General features: G+C 31.2%; 1 protein-coding gene and 1 long non-coding RNA gene across 3 annotated transcripts; one reads left to right on the forward strand and one right to left on the reverse strand.

Moving 5' to 3' along the window:
• Positions 1 to 746: 746 nt before the first annotated feature.
• On the reverse strand, positions 747 to 4,081 carry LOC139488192 (uncharacterized). The gene is made up of 2 exons (XR_011655938.1): positions 2,794 to 4,081; positions 747 to 1,790 (listed from the first exon to the last, which is right to left on the reverse strand). It is a non-coding gene; the product is annotated as an uncharacterized lncRNA (long non-coding RNA).
• Positions 4,082 to 5,027: 946 nt separating this feature from the next.
• LOC139488193 (uncharacterized) lies at positions 5,028 to 11,717 on the forward strand. Of its 2 annotated transcripts, none has more exons than XM_071273647.1 (2): positions 5,028 to 6,208; positions 9,483 to 11,717. In XM_071273647.1, exons 1-2 carry the CDS (start codon positions 5,965 to 5,967, stop codon positions 9,605 to 9,607), a joined length of 369 nt encoding a protein of 122 aa, XP_071129748.1. In that variant the 5' UTR covers positions 5,028 to 5,964; the 3' UTR covers positions 9,608 to 11,717. The 2 variants fall into 2 exon arrangements, with proteins under 2 accessions (XP_071129748.1, XP_071129749.1); XM_071273648.1 differs by having other exon boundaries at positions 11,462 to 11,717.
• The last annotated feature ends 4,937 nt before the right edge of the window (positions 11,718 to 16,654 follow it).

Genomic DNA, 16,654 nt, shown 5'->3' on the forward strand with positions numbered 1-16,654 from the left:
ATTTACCATATATATACAGATATATGCATGTTTGAACAGATATATACATGTTTGGGTATCAGAGTTTGATTATTTACTTGTTTCCTCTATTTCAAATAAGGTCAATATCAATTTCTGGTCAACATTTGTATAGGTTAATAAACATAAAAGACATGGTTTCACAAACATTTAGACATGGCATAAGTTTATCATTTTTACAGTGAATTAAATGTGCCTGTCCCTAACATAATAAATGCATTGTATTGGAAAGTTCAATATATTTTATCTTCAACAATAGGCTAGCATTAACAACTCGGATGTGCACTGGGGTGGTATAATTGTCATTTGCAACTTTGTCCAGACAGATTAAAAATGAACTACTCATGATTTGTTTGTTTGAATGGTGTTTTACGTCAAATGAGCAGTATTTCAGCTATATCATGACGAGAACAAGGTGTAGTGCATTGAAATTGTCTGCTGTGACTAGACCAGCACGCTGAGCTGGATTTGTTTCAACAGTGCTAGCACACTGGAGAACTGCCCGCAGTTAGACAGACACCCCACTCAGACACATTATACTGATTCTGAGCCAACCAGCCGTTGCTCTCACAACTGAATGCCACATGCTTGGCGGAAAAGCAGCAACTACTTATTTTTAAGTCTTCTGGTTTGACCCGACCGGGGATCAAACCCTGGTCTCCCACTCTTGAAGGCGAGCACGCTACCAATTGCGCCACAGAGTGGTTATAACTAATTATGACAGAACATTTAGTAAATATTTAACAATTGTATTATAATTTATCAAGCATTTACCCTGTGTAAACAAATCCTAAATTATATCTTATTACATAAAATACTTACAAAAATACATCAGGAATTGGTTATGACTAATAAAAAATTAACTCTACAATACAACACAAGAACTACAATGTGATAACATATGTTCTATAAATAAGTTAATATTAAGCTTTAGTTTGAAAACATATCTAAAAAAGGAACATGGATGGCCATGTCCACATAAAGAGAAAAACTGCAAGAAAACAATGCTAATTTCAGTGTTTTGTTTTATAATAACCCCAAAATACATAACCTTCATTTTCGTCCTTTTAAGCATTGTCCACAATTTAGCTCAGGATAATTTTAATATTAAATGAATAACATTTTTGTTTTTTAAATATTTTCTCACTAAAGTTTTAGAACTCTAAAACAAGAAAAGTCTTATCCCTTATGTTTTAGTTTCCCTGCTTACTTTTAATATAAGAATTAGTTGATCAATACTTAAAAATTCTGTTACAGTAGTAAAACTTAATGCCCCTCACACCATAATACAAATAAGACCATGACAAAATAATCATAATCTATACCAAGATACTGGTTAAATGGGTCTCAATTAATATCCTTTTTATTTTAAAATATTAAACTACAGCATTATATTGCACTATTAACACTATTGTACAATATAAAAGTTTGTATAACAAACTTTTGTTCAGGAACAATAGTTTTTATGTTATATTGTTTCCAATTTATGTATTATATATTGTAACATAGAGGAATAGCAAAACAATATTTGTGTTTGAATTGTCTCCCTTGATAATGCTTACACTACATGAAAACAGAGGTTCCAGATACATTTATGCACAATATGCACAACAAGTTAACACCATTATGTGCTTATCAGATGGACTGTACTGATATAAAGTTAACCTTCCAACATTAAGCTGTCATCATTATTAAAAGACAAGAACAAAATTAACTTCCATTATTATTTGTCATGTTCAATATCTCTTAACATACATCATCTTCTCCATTATCTGAAATTATAAAAAAATATATATATATATACAATGTTTCAATGCATTGTCAATATTTGAAGTAATGTATTAAATAAAGGTAACAACTGTGTGACTGGTTAAGGTTTTTGAAAATCATAGTTGCCTATGATGTTTACTAAATTTTTTCTCAACAAAAATAATTTTTGCCTCAAAATTAGGTAGAAGTTCTGATTTTACATACAATTGTTATAAGCAACAGTTTTGTTAAATTGAAACAGAATATTTTATGATGCAATGTGTTAATGTGGTATAATGTTAACATGTTGATTTTCTCACCAGAGCCTTGGCTCAGGTGATGTTTGCCATCACTCAGGTGTCCATTATCAACACTTTAATCTTGGTGCTCCAGAACAACCGGGACAAATTATACAAAACCTAGCTTAGGTTCTCCTTGGACAGACCTCTTTCAAAATGTTGTCTGCTGACATTGTTTGTGTTACAAAATGACAACATAGGTCTTTGTTTGGTTAAAAATTTGACATCTTAATAATAGCCACTGTTTCAGATATGTTTGTTTGTTTGTTTGTTTGATTGATTGGTGGTTTACGCCACTTTCAGCAATATTTCAGCTATATCATGGTGACCAGCTTTACTGACGGAGGAAACCGGAGTACCCGGAGTAAACCGCCGACCTTGGGCAAGTAACCGGCCAACTTTTTCACATATGGGTGGAAGTCGAGTGCACCCTTTTTTGTAATATACAAAGCGGGGGTTTCAGATATGCAAATTACCACTGTTTTCATTTAATTTGAAAAAAAAATTATTTTGTAATGTTATAAATCAATATTTTCAAAATGTTATAAATTTCGGTGGATAGTTGTTTATGTACATAAGAAAAAGAATACATCCTTGCACACTTCCCTGTGGAACTCCAGATATTACTGCTAAGTTGTCAGATGTTGTGTATTCAAATACTGCTGTTCCATATTCATATATTGATATTATACACTTAAAACAATATTAAGAATACTTCTATACTTACAATTTCAAATTTTGTATTATCATAATTATATGTTCATTGTGGTAGTAAAACTGTTTCACCAACATACACACTATGTCACTATGTGAACTATACAATAATCAAACAGTGGTATCCTACAAAAACATTTGTAAAAATAAATAATGACACTTAATTAAAACATTACTTCAACAAGGATTTAGGTTTCATAAACTGTTGGCTACTTTCCGAAAATTTTATAACAAGTATGAACATCTTGTAATTAAATATAATGTAACCCGTAGACAACTTATCTCAGAAGGTGTTTCGCATCCTAAATTTTATGGCAATGATGTAAATAAATGTAAAAAACTGAAAAATCAACTTTCAAGACTGGGTAAAACTTTAAAATCTTATGTTTGTAAAGGATATAAACATGATATTTTGGTTGTATCGGTTAATTTAACACTATGTTCCAATGACTTGAAGATTCTCAATAAATACTGGCCTCTCACTAAAACTGCCGATTTCAATTTATTTTGATGACTGAATGGCACCAAACCAATCCCAATTGGAGTGTAATTTGTGATAATTTTTCAATTGTGCGACAGTTTTTATACCAACAGATATATTAGTCTTAGCTAGCTTCCAGTAGTTGCGAGCACAATTTGACCCTGCTTTTGTTTGTGATTATTGTAATTATTGTCTTTTTATATTATTTGTGTATCAGTTTTACAGTACTGGCTATTTTAAATCTATTCTTATTTTTTGCATTCGATAAGTTTCAAGATCAATAAATGACGCGTCTAGCGTCAAGACTTAGTTCACCTTTAATCACCATCACAATAGGCAGTGATTTAGCACTGTTATAAATATATTTTATTAAACTTATTAAATTCCGGTTATGATTGCCTTATTTTATTTTATAATATGTTTAAACAGGTCCCGTGGACGCTTGGGATGGTTTATTACATACCCACACACAACGTGTTCAAATTGACAGTACACACTTGGCTTGTACTTGCCTACTTGTTTCTTTATAGGCATACTACGTGTGGTTATGAGTCAAACTCGTCTCTACTTAGTGTATTTGGGACCGGTTTAAATCTATTTTTGTGTTTTGGCATTTTGTAATGTAGGTGTTCTTCAGTTTTTTAATGCTTTTATTTGATTTGTTGGTTGTTATAGTATGAGGTCGATATTGTTGACTGTATACTGTGCAGGTATCTTATTGTGTGTCTTTCAGTGTGTGTGTTTGAATTTGGTCGGGAATATAATGGAGAGGTTTGAGTACTCACTAACCGGTTCAATCCAACTATTCCACTGGTGGAATACCTGTATTAAGTCAGGATTTCCCGGCTTCTTGTTGTCTTGTCTCTGTCTCTATATTTGTGCTTTGAGTGAGGTTGAGTGTTGGGGAGTTGTTTAGGTGTGTTTTGATGTTTTGTGTGGCATTGTAGTCATTTGCTGTTATCCCCTTTTTTATATCACAAGTATATGCCCCAAGTACAACAATATGTTGAACCAAGTTTTTTTTTCAGAAAATCTCATGAATAAGAATGGGTTAGAATCCAACATACTTGATCCTTTAGTATTATCTACATGTATAATCCATTATAATATTTGTAATCTACAAGTAGGTAATGCCTTTCAATAAATTATGCAAGTTATGAAAAGGTGTTAATTAAATGTCATTTGTTTAAATAATGTTGCTGTCAATAATTGGCTTGTGTCATATACATGTAGCTGAAATATTGCTAAGGTTAGCATAAAGCAACACTAAATCAATATTTTCTGTTGTTTTGGTGTAGATTTTGCAATCAGAAATAATTTTAAATACATCTCCACATAGTTCTTCATATATTTGTTTATACTATTTTGTACCTTGTTTAAAATTTAACTATTACATGTATATAGATGACGGTTCTAACCTTCTAGGGTGAATAAAACACATAATATCAAGCAATATATTAAACACATTTCCACTCAGATATTCTTACGTGATACAACATGGCAAAATCAAATCATCCACTATTCATTAATAGCACATGTGATATTGTCTAAAACATAAATATAAAATCTATATAATTAAAAGTAAAACTTATTTGTTTTTCAAATAATAAAAAATATACCACACACGTCAAACAGACTTAAACTAACTCATGCTAGGCACATTCTTGAGTTACTTTGCTGGTGATATATTCTTGATAATCAATAAGACAAATTAGTTATACTTTAAAAAATACAGATAATAACAACTTACTGTTTATTAATAATAAGATTTAATCATTAAGCATTAAATCAATTTAATAAATTAAGATTATCGTCTGCTAAACTAGAGTTATCTTTTCTTTAATTTTGAAGGACTTGAGCGTCTTTCATTTACCTACATAATTTCGTAAGCGGTTTTCCCGCTTTTATTTGGTATAAAATTGCATGCTTTTCGTGATTTGTTCATTGCGTCATTTGAACTGAAGGAACACAAAAGGATAGGCTGATTCAGACATAAGATAAGTACATATGTTTTATTGATAAATAGATATAGTTATTGCAGTTGAATTTTCCGAATGATTTTATTTCTGTATTTTGTTAAGAATAATTTTATTTTATTTGAAAGTTGTTATTGCAATAGTTTGATTCTTACTTCAATGTATCGCGTACTTGGATAGCATTTATACGAAGTACATGTAGACTATTATTTAATAGTTACATTTGTGCACACATATATTAATCATTGAATAGCATTTAAATAGCATTTAAATTAAAATGCTTTGATACAGGTGATATATTTGTTTTGATTGTAATGTATGAGCGATATTCTTTAAACAGGTAATTACATGTTTGTAGTGTAAGCCGTATTAACATTTACATGTCCGCTAATGTTTAATTTGATACACGTTCATCTTTTATAAGTTATTAATTTGCGTATAATTAAATCAGCTTGGTAATTTAACTTGCTGTTTATAACGACGTTTTATTTGGTTAAAAAGAACATTGCACTTGTTTTAATTGTGTTTACTTACAAACTTCATTTGTTTAATGCATTCAAATGTATTAATGTTATTGAAGACAACGTAGTGGGTTATATGTGGTATTTAATTTATCTAAATTGAATGATTAATAAGAACCTGAATTTATATTTTGAAATATGATTAAGTCTTTTAATACTTGATGTATGTATCTAATCTGTTTTTATAATTATAATAGTTTATAACAATGCCAAGGGGTAGAGGCAGACGTCGTCGGCAGGACCCGGTTGGAGGAGGTCGAGAACTTCGTATTAGAAGGGCTCCTATGGAACAACAGCAACCACCAGTTAGGAATGAGAGAAGGCGTCCCCAAGTTGAGGTTGATGAAGATGCCCCTGTAGTAAGAAGACGGAGGATTGATGAACCTCAATTAGTTGCCTTGCAACCAGATGTAGAATTGCAGGAGAATGAACCTCAATTAGCTGCCTTAGGTGAGGTTATTGATGTTTTTGATGAACCTCTAATGATGCCTGGTTTTAATGAGGTTGATGTATTTATAAGTCAAAAGCTTAAGGATAAGATTTGGAATTTTGAATATATTGATTTGTCCCTTATGCATCGCAACAATTTCAACAGTCAAACAAATGAAAACACCATTGGCATTAATGACGGTATGCTGGTAATACAAAACAAAGTTAAGAATAACCATACTATTACTTCTGTTGAGAATTGGACTGATTGTTTTATTGCTTATGCCCAGGTCCTTATTGAAAGGCATCCTGGAAAAGCAAGTGAACTTTTCTCATATATGTCCATAATAAGGGGTGCAGCGACTGATCACCCTGTTGCAAAATGGTATTCTTATGACCAACAATTTCGTTTGAGAGTATCAAGGGATCATACAAAAAAATGGTCATCCATAGACGGTTTTTTGTGGTTGCGTATTTTAACTAACAATACTCAAAAACAACAGCAGGCTAATGTTGGTTATAAATGTTATGATTTTAATTTTAAAGGTTTTTGCAATAAACGCAATTGCCAATACAGACATGCATGTCTCAAATGTGGTTTTAATCATCCTGCTTTACGATGTCGTCGCTTTATGGACAATGAAGGTAATACTGGTCCATCTAGGTTTAAGAGAAATAACATTACACCTTTCGTAAACAACTCTGATAATAGACAAAACCCAAAAGGTGGTTTTAACAAGAGATAATTTACAATTTTTCAGAACTACATCCAGACCAGTTTAATATTTGGGCCTTAGGAAAGTCTCCGGTTAATGTAAATGAACTATCTAAGCTTCTGGAACTATATCATGATAAGCAAAGCGCTGTTGAACTTTTGAATGGATTTAAATATGGTTTTAAAATTCATTACGAAGGTCCTAGACATTCATGTGAATATAGAAATTTGTTGTCTGTTTTGAAAAACCCTATTGAAGCTCAAAAGAAGTTAAATAATGAGATATCATTAGGTCGAATGGCAGGCCCATTCAAACATAAACCTATTTCAAATCTTCGGTGCTCTCCTATTGGTTTAGTTCCTAAGAAAACTAGTGGACTTAGATTGATAACTCATTTGTCTTACCCACCAAATGAAAGTATCAATGATTTTATTGATACTCAGTTTACCAAGGTCACTTATTCATCATTTGACAATGCAGTCAAAATTGTTAAACAAATGGGGAAATCGGCTTTAATGGCAAAAATGGATATTAAATCCGCATTTCCTTTACTTAAATGTTATCCTGGTGATTTTGATTTACTTGGCATCAAACTAAATGGTCTTTACTATATCCAAAAAACAATGCCCATGGGATGTTCTATTAGTTGTGCTACATTTGAAAAATTTTCAACCTTTTTACATTGGTCAGTTAAAAATAAAACGCATTCTGAAAATTTGGATCATTATCTTGATGAATTTATATTTGTTGGAGAAGCTTATAAAGATGACTGTCTTTTTCTTATGACTGCATTTTCAAATGTTTGTTCAAGCTTGGAAGTTCCTATAGCAAATGAAAAAACTGAAGGTCCTTGCACAAAACTAGAGTATTTAGGTTTGTTAATTGATTCAGATGAGATGTTGGTTAGAATACCAGATGATAAAATTGAAAAACTTAAAGATCAGATAAATTGGGTATTGGAAAAAAGAAAAATTACTCTGAAAGAAATGCAGTCTTTAACGGGTTCGTTGGCTTTTTGTGCAAGGGCTCTTCCCTCTGGTAGAGCATTTTTGAGGCGTTTATATGGCTCTTTTAAAAATGTTAAAAAACCTCATCATTTTATAAGATTGACCAAAGGAATACGAGATGATTTGCAAATGTGGCAATATTTTCTTAAAGAATTTAATGGCTATACATATATCCAAGATTTAGACTGGGTTTCAAATGCTGATTTACATTTGTATACAGACAGTGCAGGTGGTCATTCCCTGGGTTGTGCAGCTTATTTAAATGGGTCATGGGCAATTTTACAATGGCCATATAATTGGGGCAAAGTTTTATTAAGTGACATTACCTATTTGGAAATTATACCTATTGCTTTGGCCATCTATTTATGGAAAGAAAGGTTTACGAATAAGAAGATAATTTTTTCATTGTGATAATATGGCTGTTTTTGCAATTTTAAATTCAAAATCTTCAAAAAATGACAGGGTTATGTTTTTGTTGAGAAAAATAGTTTTGTGGACATTATTATTCAATTTTCAATTTAAAGCGTTGCATATTTTTTCAAAAGACAATTTTATTGCTGATGCTTTATCTCGTGGACAGATGAAGAAGTTCAGAGAAGTAACGAGCAACGCCGACCCGACGCCACAGACAATTCCACAAGAATTCTTAGATCTTTTGATGTAGAAGCTTCAAAATTGTTGAATTATTCAATTTCTCAAAGTACCAGAAATGTTTATGAAAATGCATTGCATTCGTTCAATATGTTCAGGGTGGAATATTCTATTCCCCTTAGTTGGCCACCAAGTAACAGACAAATTATTCGTTATATTGGTTTTTTGTCACTAAATCATTATTCATCATCTACAATTAGATCATATATATCTGGAATAAGTTACAAATTAAAAATTCAAGGGAATGAAGATTTAACTAAATCTTTTATCATTCAGAAACTTTTGGGTGGTTGTGATAGACTTTACAAGTCTAAAGATCTTCGGGAACCTTTGACTATTGATATTTTGATTAGATTAAATGTGGCTTTGAGGCACGTGTGCTCTTCAAGATATGAAACAATATTGTTTCAAACAGCATTTAACTTAGCTTTTGCTGCTTTTTTACGTGTGAGTGAATTTGCCATTACAACGAATGTTATGCTAGAGCATGTTTTACATAGGCGGGATGTTTATATTGACCATGTAAAAAATCAGCTGTTTGTTACGATAAAATTTTCAAAAACTGATCAAAAAGGGAGATCCACTACTTTAGTTGTGGAAAAAAATGAATCAAATGAGATTTGTCCTCTACAAAGTTTGAAAGCCTTTTTGCAAATTAGACCTGGAAATGATGGTCCTCTTTTTTGCCATATAAATGGGAAATCATTGACAAGATTTCAGTTTCAGACTGTTTTAAACAAAGGACTCAAGTTTTTGAGTTTAAACACATCTAGATTTAATACGCATTCGTTTAGAATAGGAGCAGCGACGTCAGCCTTTATGTCTGGTAAAACTGAAAATCAGATTAAAACCATGGGTCGCTGGATGTCGTCATCATTTCAGCGCTACATTAGAATTCCTATTATTTAATTTTGCTTTCAGCAAAAAATGACATTTGGATCATTGGTTCATCTTTGGTAAAAAAAAGGCATCTGAACACACTCAAACTAGAGCAACTGGTATTGATCTGGGTCTGGAAAAACTTGGTTACAGTATTGTGTGGATAGGTCATTCAGGAATGTTATGGGACATGGTTCCTTCTATTATAACTGCATTGTTGAATTGGAGACCGCCACCTTCAATAATTCTTATTCATTGCGGTGGTAATGATTTATGTAACATTCAAAATGGTAAACTTTTATATAATATTAAGGACACTTTACGTCAGTTAATGTCATCGTTACCAAACACAACTGTTATTTGGTCATACATTTTGCCAAGGCGAATTTGGAGGAATGCCATGAATAAAAAGGCAGTAGAACGGTCTAGAGCCCGTGTAAATAGGGGTGTTAGATCTTACCTACACAAAGTTGGGGGCAAGGCTATCAAACATACTGATTTTGATGATATCCATCCAACTCTTTTTGCTGATGATGGCGTACATCTGTCTTATATTGGCAATGACATATTTATTAATGCTATTCAGTCAGCATTAGAGTTGTTCATTAAGTATCCAAACACATTTTTATATCCAGATGAACTTTAAACTGTTTTAAGTTGTAAGCCATCGTGCATGTACTCATGAAGTTGTATGTCAGTTGAATAATTTATTCAGTTGTTAAAAGCATGTATCAAGTTGAAAGCTCTGTTGAAGATACAACAATTTTGTTGTTAGTTGTAAATACATAGTGAATAAATTTTTGTTGTTGTGCAAGTTGTTTATACTGTTGTACAGTAAAGTTGATTACTTCGTTGAACTGTTGTTTAGTATAGTTGATATACTTCGTTGAACTGTTGTAAGTATAGTTGATATACTTCGTTGAACTGTTGTATAGTATAGTTGATATACTTCGTTGAACTGTTGTATAGTATAGTTGATATACTTCGTTGAACTATTGTATAGTATAGTTGATATACTTCGTTGATCTGTTGTATAGTATAGTTGATATACTTCGTTGAACTGTTGTATAGTATAGTTGATATACTTCGTTGAACTGTTGCATAGTATAGTTGATATACTTCGTTGAACTGTTGTATAGTATAGTTGATATACTACGTTGAACTGTTGTTTAGTATAGTTGATATACTTCGTTGAACTAATGTCTAGTATAGTTGATATACTTCGTTGAACTAATGTTTAGTTGTTAACCTCCTTTCAATTAATATGTTTGTTCAAAACCTAGGTTTTTTCATTTATTTTGTGTGTTAAAGTTAATTTTTTGTCATGGATTGATAAATTTTGTTTGGCGATGCTTACAAACAAGTTTGCTAGCATTTGGCTGAATTTATTACAGTTGGCGTCTGGTAGCCCAGTTGCCATTTAGAGAAAACATATGATGGTTGCCCTTCTATGTTTTTATCTTGGACATTAATGAGACATTGTCGATGAATGCAAATTCATAGGCCGGTTGATATATAGTTGAACTGTCCTAATAAATCCATGACAAAAAATTGCCAAAATTCAAACTTACTATTTGTTGTTTTTTATTATGATAATTATTTAGTTTGTCTTACAACTTATCTTCATTTGTTTAACGAAGGTAATCTGGAATCATTGGAAATATTACGAGTGATTTCAATGGATTTGGGTTATCTTTTATCTGGTATATCGAATTCCTAAATTTATATCTGTTGGTTTCTTTCGAATATTTAATAATAAGATTTAATCATTAAGCATTAAATCAATTTAATAAATTAAGATTATCGTCTGCTAAACTAGAGTTATCTTTTCTTTAATTTTGAAGGACTTGAGCGTCTTTCATTTACCTACATAATTTCGTAAGCGGTTTTCCCGCTTTTATTTGGTATAAAATTGCATGCTTTTCGTGATTTGTTCATTGCGTGATTTGAACTGAAGGAACACAAAACCCACCCTATCCCACCCTTGAGAATATTTTCTGCTCTCTGTTGTATATTTTCAGATATCGTTAAAGAAGCGTCATGGATTGGACAGAATATGAACTGAATATATTGATTTACTGAATGGCTGAATTTATTACAGTTGGCGTCTGGTAGCCCAGTTGCCATTTAGAGAAAACATATGATGGTTGCCCTTCTATGTTTTTATCTTGGACATTAATGAGACATTGTCGATGAATGCAAATTCATAGGCCGGTTGATATATAGTTGAACTGTCCTAATAAATCCATGACAAAAAATTGCCAAAATTCAAACTTACTATTTGTTGTTTTTTATTATGATAATTATTTAGTTTGTCTTACAACTTATCTTCATTTGTTTAACGAAGGTAATCTGGAATCATTGGAAATATTACGAGTGATTTCAATGGATTTGGGTTATCTTTTATCTGGTATATCGAATTCCTAAATTTATATCTGTTGGTTTCTTTCGAATATTTAATAATTATAAGGTAATACAGGTGTTCAATCTAACATGACCTTTGACAAACATCCATGTCCATTTAAATGTTCAGTGAATTCTCTGTGTTGATGTCTCTTGGGAGGACTTCCATCATAGATACATGTGCAGTGGCATATACATGTACCTGTATATAGGAGCAAACAATAACAATGTTAGCTGTATAAGAAAAAATAGAAAGTTTTGTAATTGTAATCTTACAATTATAAATTTTACTTGTAATTTTACTTGCAATTTTTTAATAATTGTAAAATTATTGTAAAAAAAAAGTATGATGTTTTTTTGTAATTGCTTTTTTTGTACAGTAAATGTAATTAAATTACCATTCAAATAAAAAAGAAAACATGCATGTGTCAATTCTCTGGAAGCAACACAAATTAATACTTCTGATGTGCTAAAAACAATAGCAAACAGCATCAAAATGATCATATACCTTAGATGAAAGTTGATGTCAATTAAGACAGACACATATCAGATGTTGAGTCAATCCCAACAATTGTCTTTTATGCAAACATACATTTTAAACATATACAATAATTACCTTGCTACATGTACTTCATCAAACCATGGATACACTTTTGATGTCCTGTTGCAAAACTTTATCAACTAGTAAACTCGAGGCTCATGGTTTACACACACAAATTTTGGTGAACATCATGAGGTTTGATGAAAGTGTAGTGGAAGCAATTTCACAATTCATGTTAATGATATCAAATCACACCATAAATATATTAGCCTAAAAAATAAAAACAGTAAAAAATATACATATTTGAAGGACTATTTGCAATACATGTATGTTTATCCACACAGTTTTTAGGCAGCTATAATTTATTATTTGATTGTTACCTTTTTAGTGTCACTGTGCTAGTTATTTGTGAACTTATCATACATGTATGTAAAAAGTATAATTTATCAATGGAAAATTGAAATACTAACCTGCAAAAGGTTCTATAAATATACATATTAAATTCTTTCAATACATGTAGTATGATGTACATTGCACATATTTTTTAATGCATACTGTTTACATGTAAGTACAGTATATTATTTTATGCTTTCATGATACACTCATGTACATCAGTGAATTAGTGGTGGTCCAAGTCCGTCAGTAAGTTTTTAAGTCCTTGAAGTGTATATGAAAATAAAAATAGTTTAAGAATACATGTAGGTATTATTGTGTTAAATTATGCATAAATTTAATGCTTGATAACTAATTATTTTTTTATAACTTTAAATAGCACTGGTGCTGCAAAACTGGTGGTACCTTTCATCCTTGCATTATTTTAATTAATATTATGAATAGAGTGAAACCAGGACATACACATTCATGTTCATTGAAATACAAATCTATTGCCACATCTATAAACTCGTATCTGAATACAAAAATAACTAAACATGTATTGTACTAAACATGTCAAAATGCATATGATAATAATACTTTAAACTTATTTATTCACGGTGAATTGGAAAACAAGTTCTTACAACTTATATAAATCCCTCTCCATTTTGCAGTGTAAAGGATCAGCCCTTGTAGTGGCATCAGCCTACTGTTTTGTTTTTTAAATCTACAAGGTACTCTTTTAAGTGCTTGGGGAATTGCTATCCCCTTACACTGTCATTTTTCCTCCCCATCTGACAGTATATCCTTGTTTTTCGAGACCATCGTCACAAATGGTGTCAAGGAAGAGTCGAAAATTGAGTATCTAAAATTTTCACCCAGTTTAACATGATTTAAGTACTTGCTACATATGTACAATAAATTAAATGAGCATGTGTAAAGTCTATAAATAATGAGATCTTGACATCTGCTTTTGCTTATCAGTTTTTTATAATTTTACCAGTTGATTGCTATATAAATTATCTAAAATATTAAGAGTCCTGCATGTTTTGGTCATTTATAACTGACAGATTTCGAGAACACAGTTAATAAATTCAACATTATGACACAGTTGCATAACCGTATAAGAATTCAGACAAACAGTTAATTGAGCATATAATAAGAATAAATATACACTGAATCACACAGGCATTTACATGAATATGCAAAGTAAAATACAAAAAACTTTTTACTCATTTTGGTTAAAGCTCCTGTACTGCCACAAATGAAGGTCTAATAAGTTACTCTATATGAATGTTAAGAATGTGTATTGTAATAAAAGATTGTATACTTGCATCCCACTCATGGTATTTTAACGATAAAAAATCCACCTTTCTTTATATTATATAGCCAATATGAAAAATATGCAGTGGCGGATACAGAAATTAAAAAAGGGAGGGCCCACTCCAGTGATTTCCAATTTTTACTAAATAATCAACCAAACTTTTATAGCATAAGGGGGAGCCCATTGGATTCACCTATGATATGTACTGTAACAGACCTTTTAGCATGGATACATTTTTAGTAAAAAAAAAATTAACAATAACAATTACTAAAACAGATACCAACGCCGTAATGGACATGTCTAATATCTGTATGCTACATTCAGAATAAAGTAATTTAAAACAAATAAATGAAAACTTGATTCAACGTTGTTTAAATTGTAGTAAAATTAAGTTTAAACTTCTGATAAATATATGAGGTATTCCAAGACTATTATTTTTGTTTTGTTTATGGAAGATCATTCATTACAACCAAAATGAATTATGATGACACTTTTAATATGTCCTATCAGTTTAATGATCATGCAAGTGTTTACTGCATGTCCATGTATTTAGTCATTAGTATTTATATCTGAATTGATTAATGTTTTTCATATTCATAATCAATAACTATTTGAAATATCTTTACATTTCAAGTGCTGTCCCAAAAGTATTATTTAAATTTCACCTATCTTATTTTGACACATATAAAATGAACTGGATCTACTCAATAACAACATACCACACTACATGTATTGTAATCATCAAGATAGTGAACCACATAAGACTCAGGTTTCATTTTTAAATAACTCACATCATTTCCTATATTAATTTCTGTAACATATTGAATCAGTTTTTAACAATAAAGTATTATCAAAGCACAAGAATTAGAAAACATAGGTAATCACAGATTACTGAGTCCGCCTTAATAATGCAAGTTGTAACATTCAGCTATCTCACAAAATGCCATGTTGTTCTGGCAAAAAATGATGCTTCATTACTTTATTTATTCAATATTAACCATGGTTTTTGGATATGAATCTTGTGGAAACTATGATGTAAATCTGCATCAATCAAAGTTGAATGATCATTGACCAATGACCTTGAAATAAAGCCTATCTTATTTTGGCCTTGGATCGTGTATACTTTTAATCTGAAACTCTTGGTGAAGTTTTTTAACCCAAGTCAAGGTTGTAAAACTATCCTAAAAAAAAGTTCCAATGTTCAATGAATCATTACATCAAGGTCAAGGTCTTCTAATTTTTATATGAGTCTGTGTATAATTATATTCTGAACATACATATGAAGTTGCATGACCTAGCTATTATAGTCTGTTAAAATAGAAACTAAAACGTAAAACTGCATCCAAAAAAAAAAAAATCAATGTTCAATGAACAATGACCTTGAGGTCAATGTCATCTAATTATGGTTTGGGTAGGTACATAATTTTATTCTGAACATTGTGACAAAGTTTCACATCTGTAGCTATTATATTATTTGTAAAAATACAAACTAGGATGTAAACTGTATCTTGGGAATATCAATGTTCAATGAACCATGACCTTAAGGTCAAGGTCATCTAATATTGGCATGGGTAGTTGCGTTATTTTATTCTGAAAACTGTGATTTAAAGTTTAATGCCATTAGCTATTGTAGTCTTTGTAAAAACAGAAAGTAGGACTTAAAACTGCATTTGAGAAAAAAAATCAATGTTCAATGAACCATGACCTTGAAGGCAAGGTCATCTAATTTGTCCATGGGTAGGTGTGTAATTTTGTTTTGAACATATTGGTGAAGTTTCATGCCCCTACCTATTATAGTCTTTATAAAAACGGAAACTAGGACGTAAACCTGCATCTTGAGAAAAAAATCAATGTTCAATGAACCATGACCTTGAAAGCAAGGTCATCTAATTTTTCCATGGGTAGGTGTGTAATTTTGTTTTGAACATATTGGTGAAGTTTCATGTCCCTACCTATTATAGTCCTTTTAAAAATAGAAACTAGGACGTAAAACTGCATCTTGAAAAAATCAATGTTCAATGAACAATGACCTTGGGGTCAAGGTCATCTAGTTTTGATATGGGTCTGTGAGGAATTTTATTCTGAACATATGTGTAAAGTTTCATGACCCTAGCCTTTAAAGTCTTTGCTTAAACAGAAACTCGGACGTAAAACTGCATTTTGAGAAATTATGTTAAATGAACCATGACTTTTGGGTCAAGGTCATCTTATTTTGTCATGGGTATGTGCGTAATTTTATTTTGCACCTACTGGTAATGTTTCATGACCCTAGCCATAAAAGTCTTTGAAAAAACAGAAACTAAGACGTAAACTTGGAAAATTTCAATGTTCAATGAACCATGAAGCTGAGGTCAAGGTCATCAAATTTTAGTATGGGCAAGTTCCAATTTTTGTTTCTGAAACAATAAGCTAGGTTTCATGGTTCTAGCTATCATGGTCTCTGAGAAAACTCTGGACGCGGACATGGACGCCGGGGGTAGTACAATAGTCCTTCACAACTTCGTTGAGGCGGACTAAAAAGGCAATAGTTTGTAATTAGGGAAATTAATTTAAAGTTATGAAAAATATCACAAA

The sequence above is a fragment of the Mytilus edulis genome, chromosome 9 (genome assembly GCF_963676685.1).
Source record: "Mytilus edulis chromosome 9, xbMytEdul2.2, whole genome shotgun sequence".
NCBI classification, from domain to species: domain Eukaryota; kingdom Metazoa; phylum Mollusca; class Bivalvia; order Mytilida; family Mytilidae; genus Mytilus; species Mytilus edulis.

Excerpts from the sequence above, each read along its gene's own strand:
- LOC139488193 (XM_071273647.1), top strand. The coding sequence starts at position 5,965 with ATGCCAAGGGGTAGAGGCAGACGTCGTCGGCAGGACCCGGTTGGAGGA. Across the intron at positions 6,209-9,482 it reads ACCTCAATTAGCTGCCTTAG|CAAAAAATGACATTTGGATC; the intron begins GTGAGGTTATTG and ends TTTTGCTTTCAG.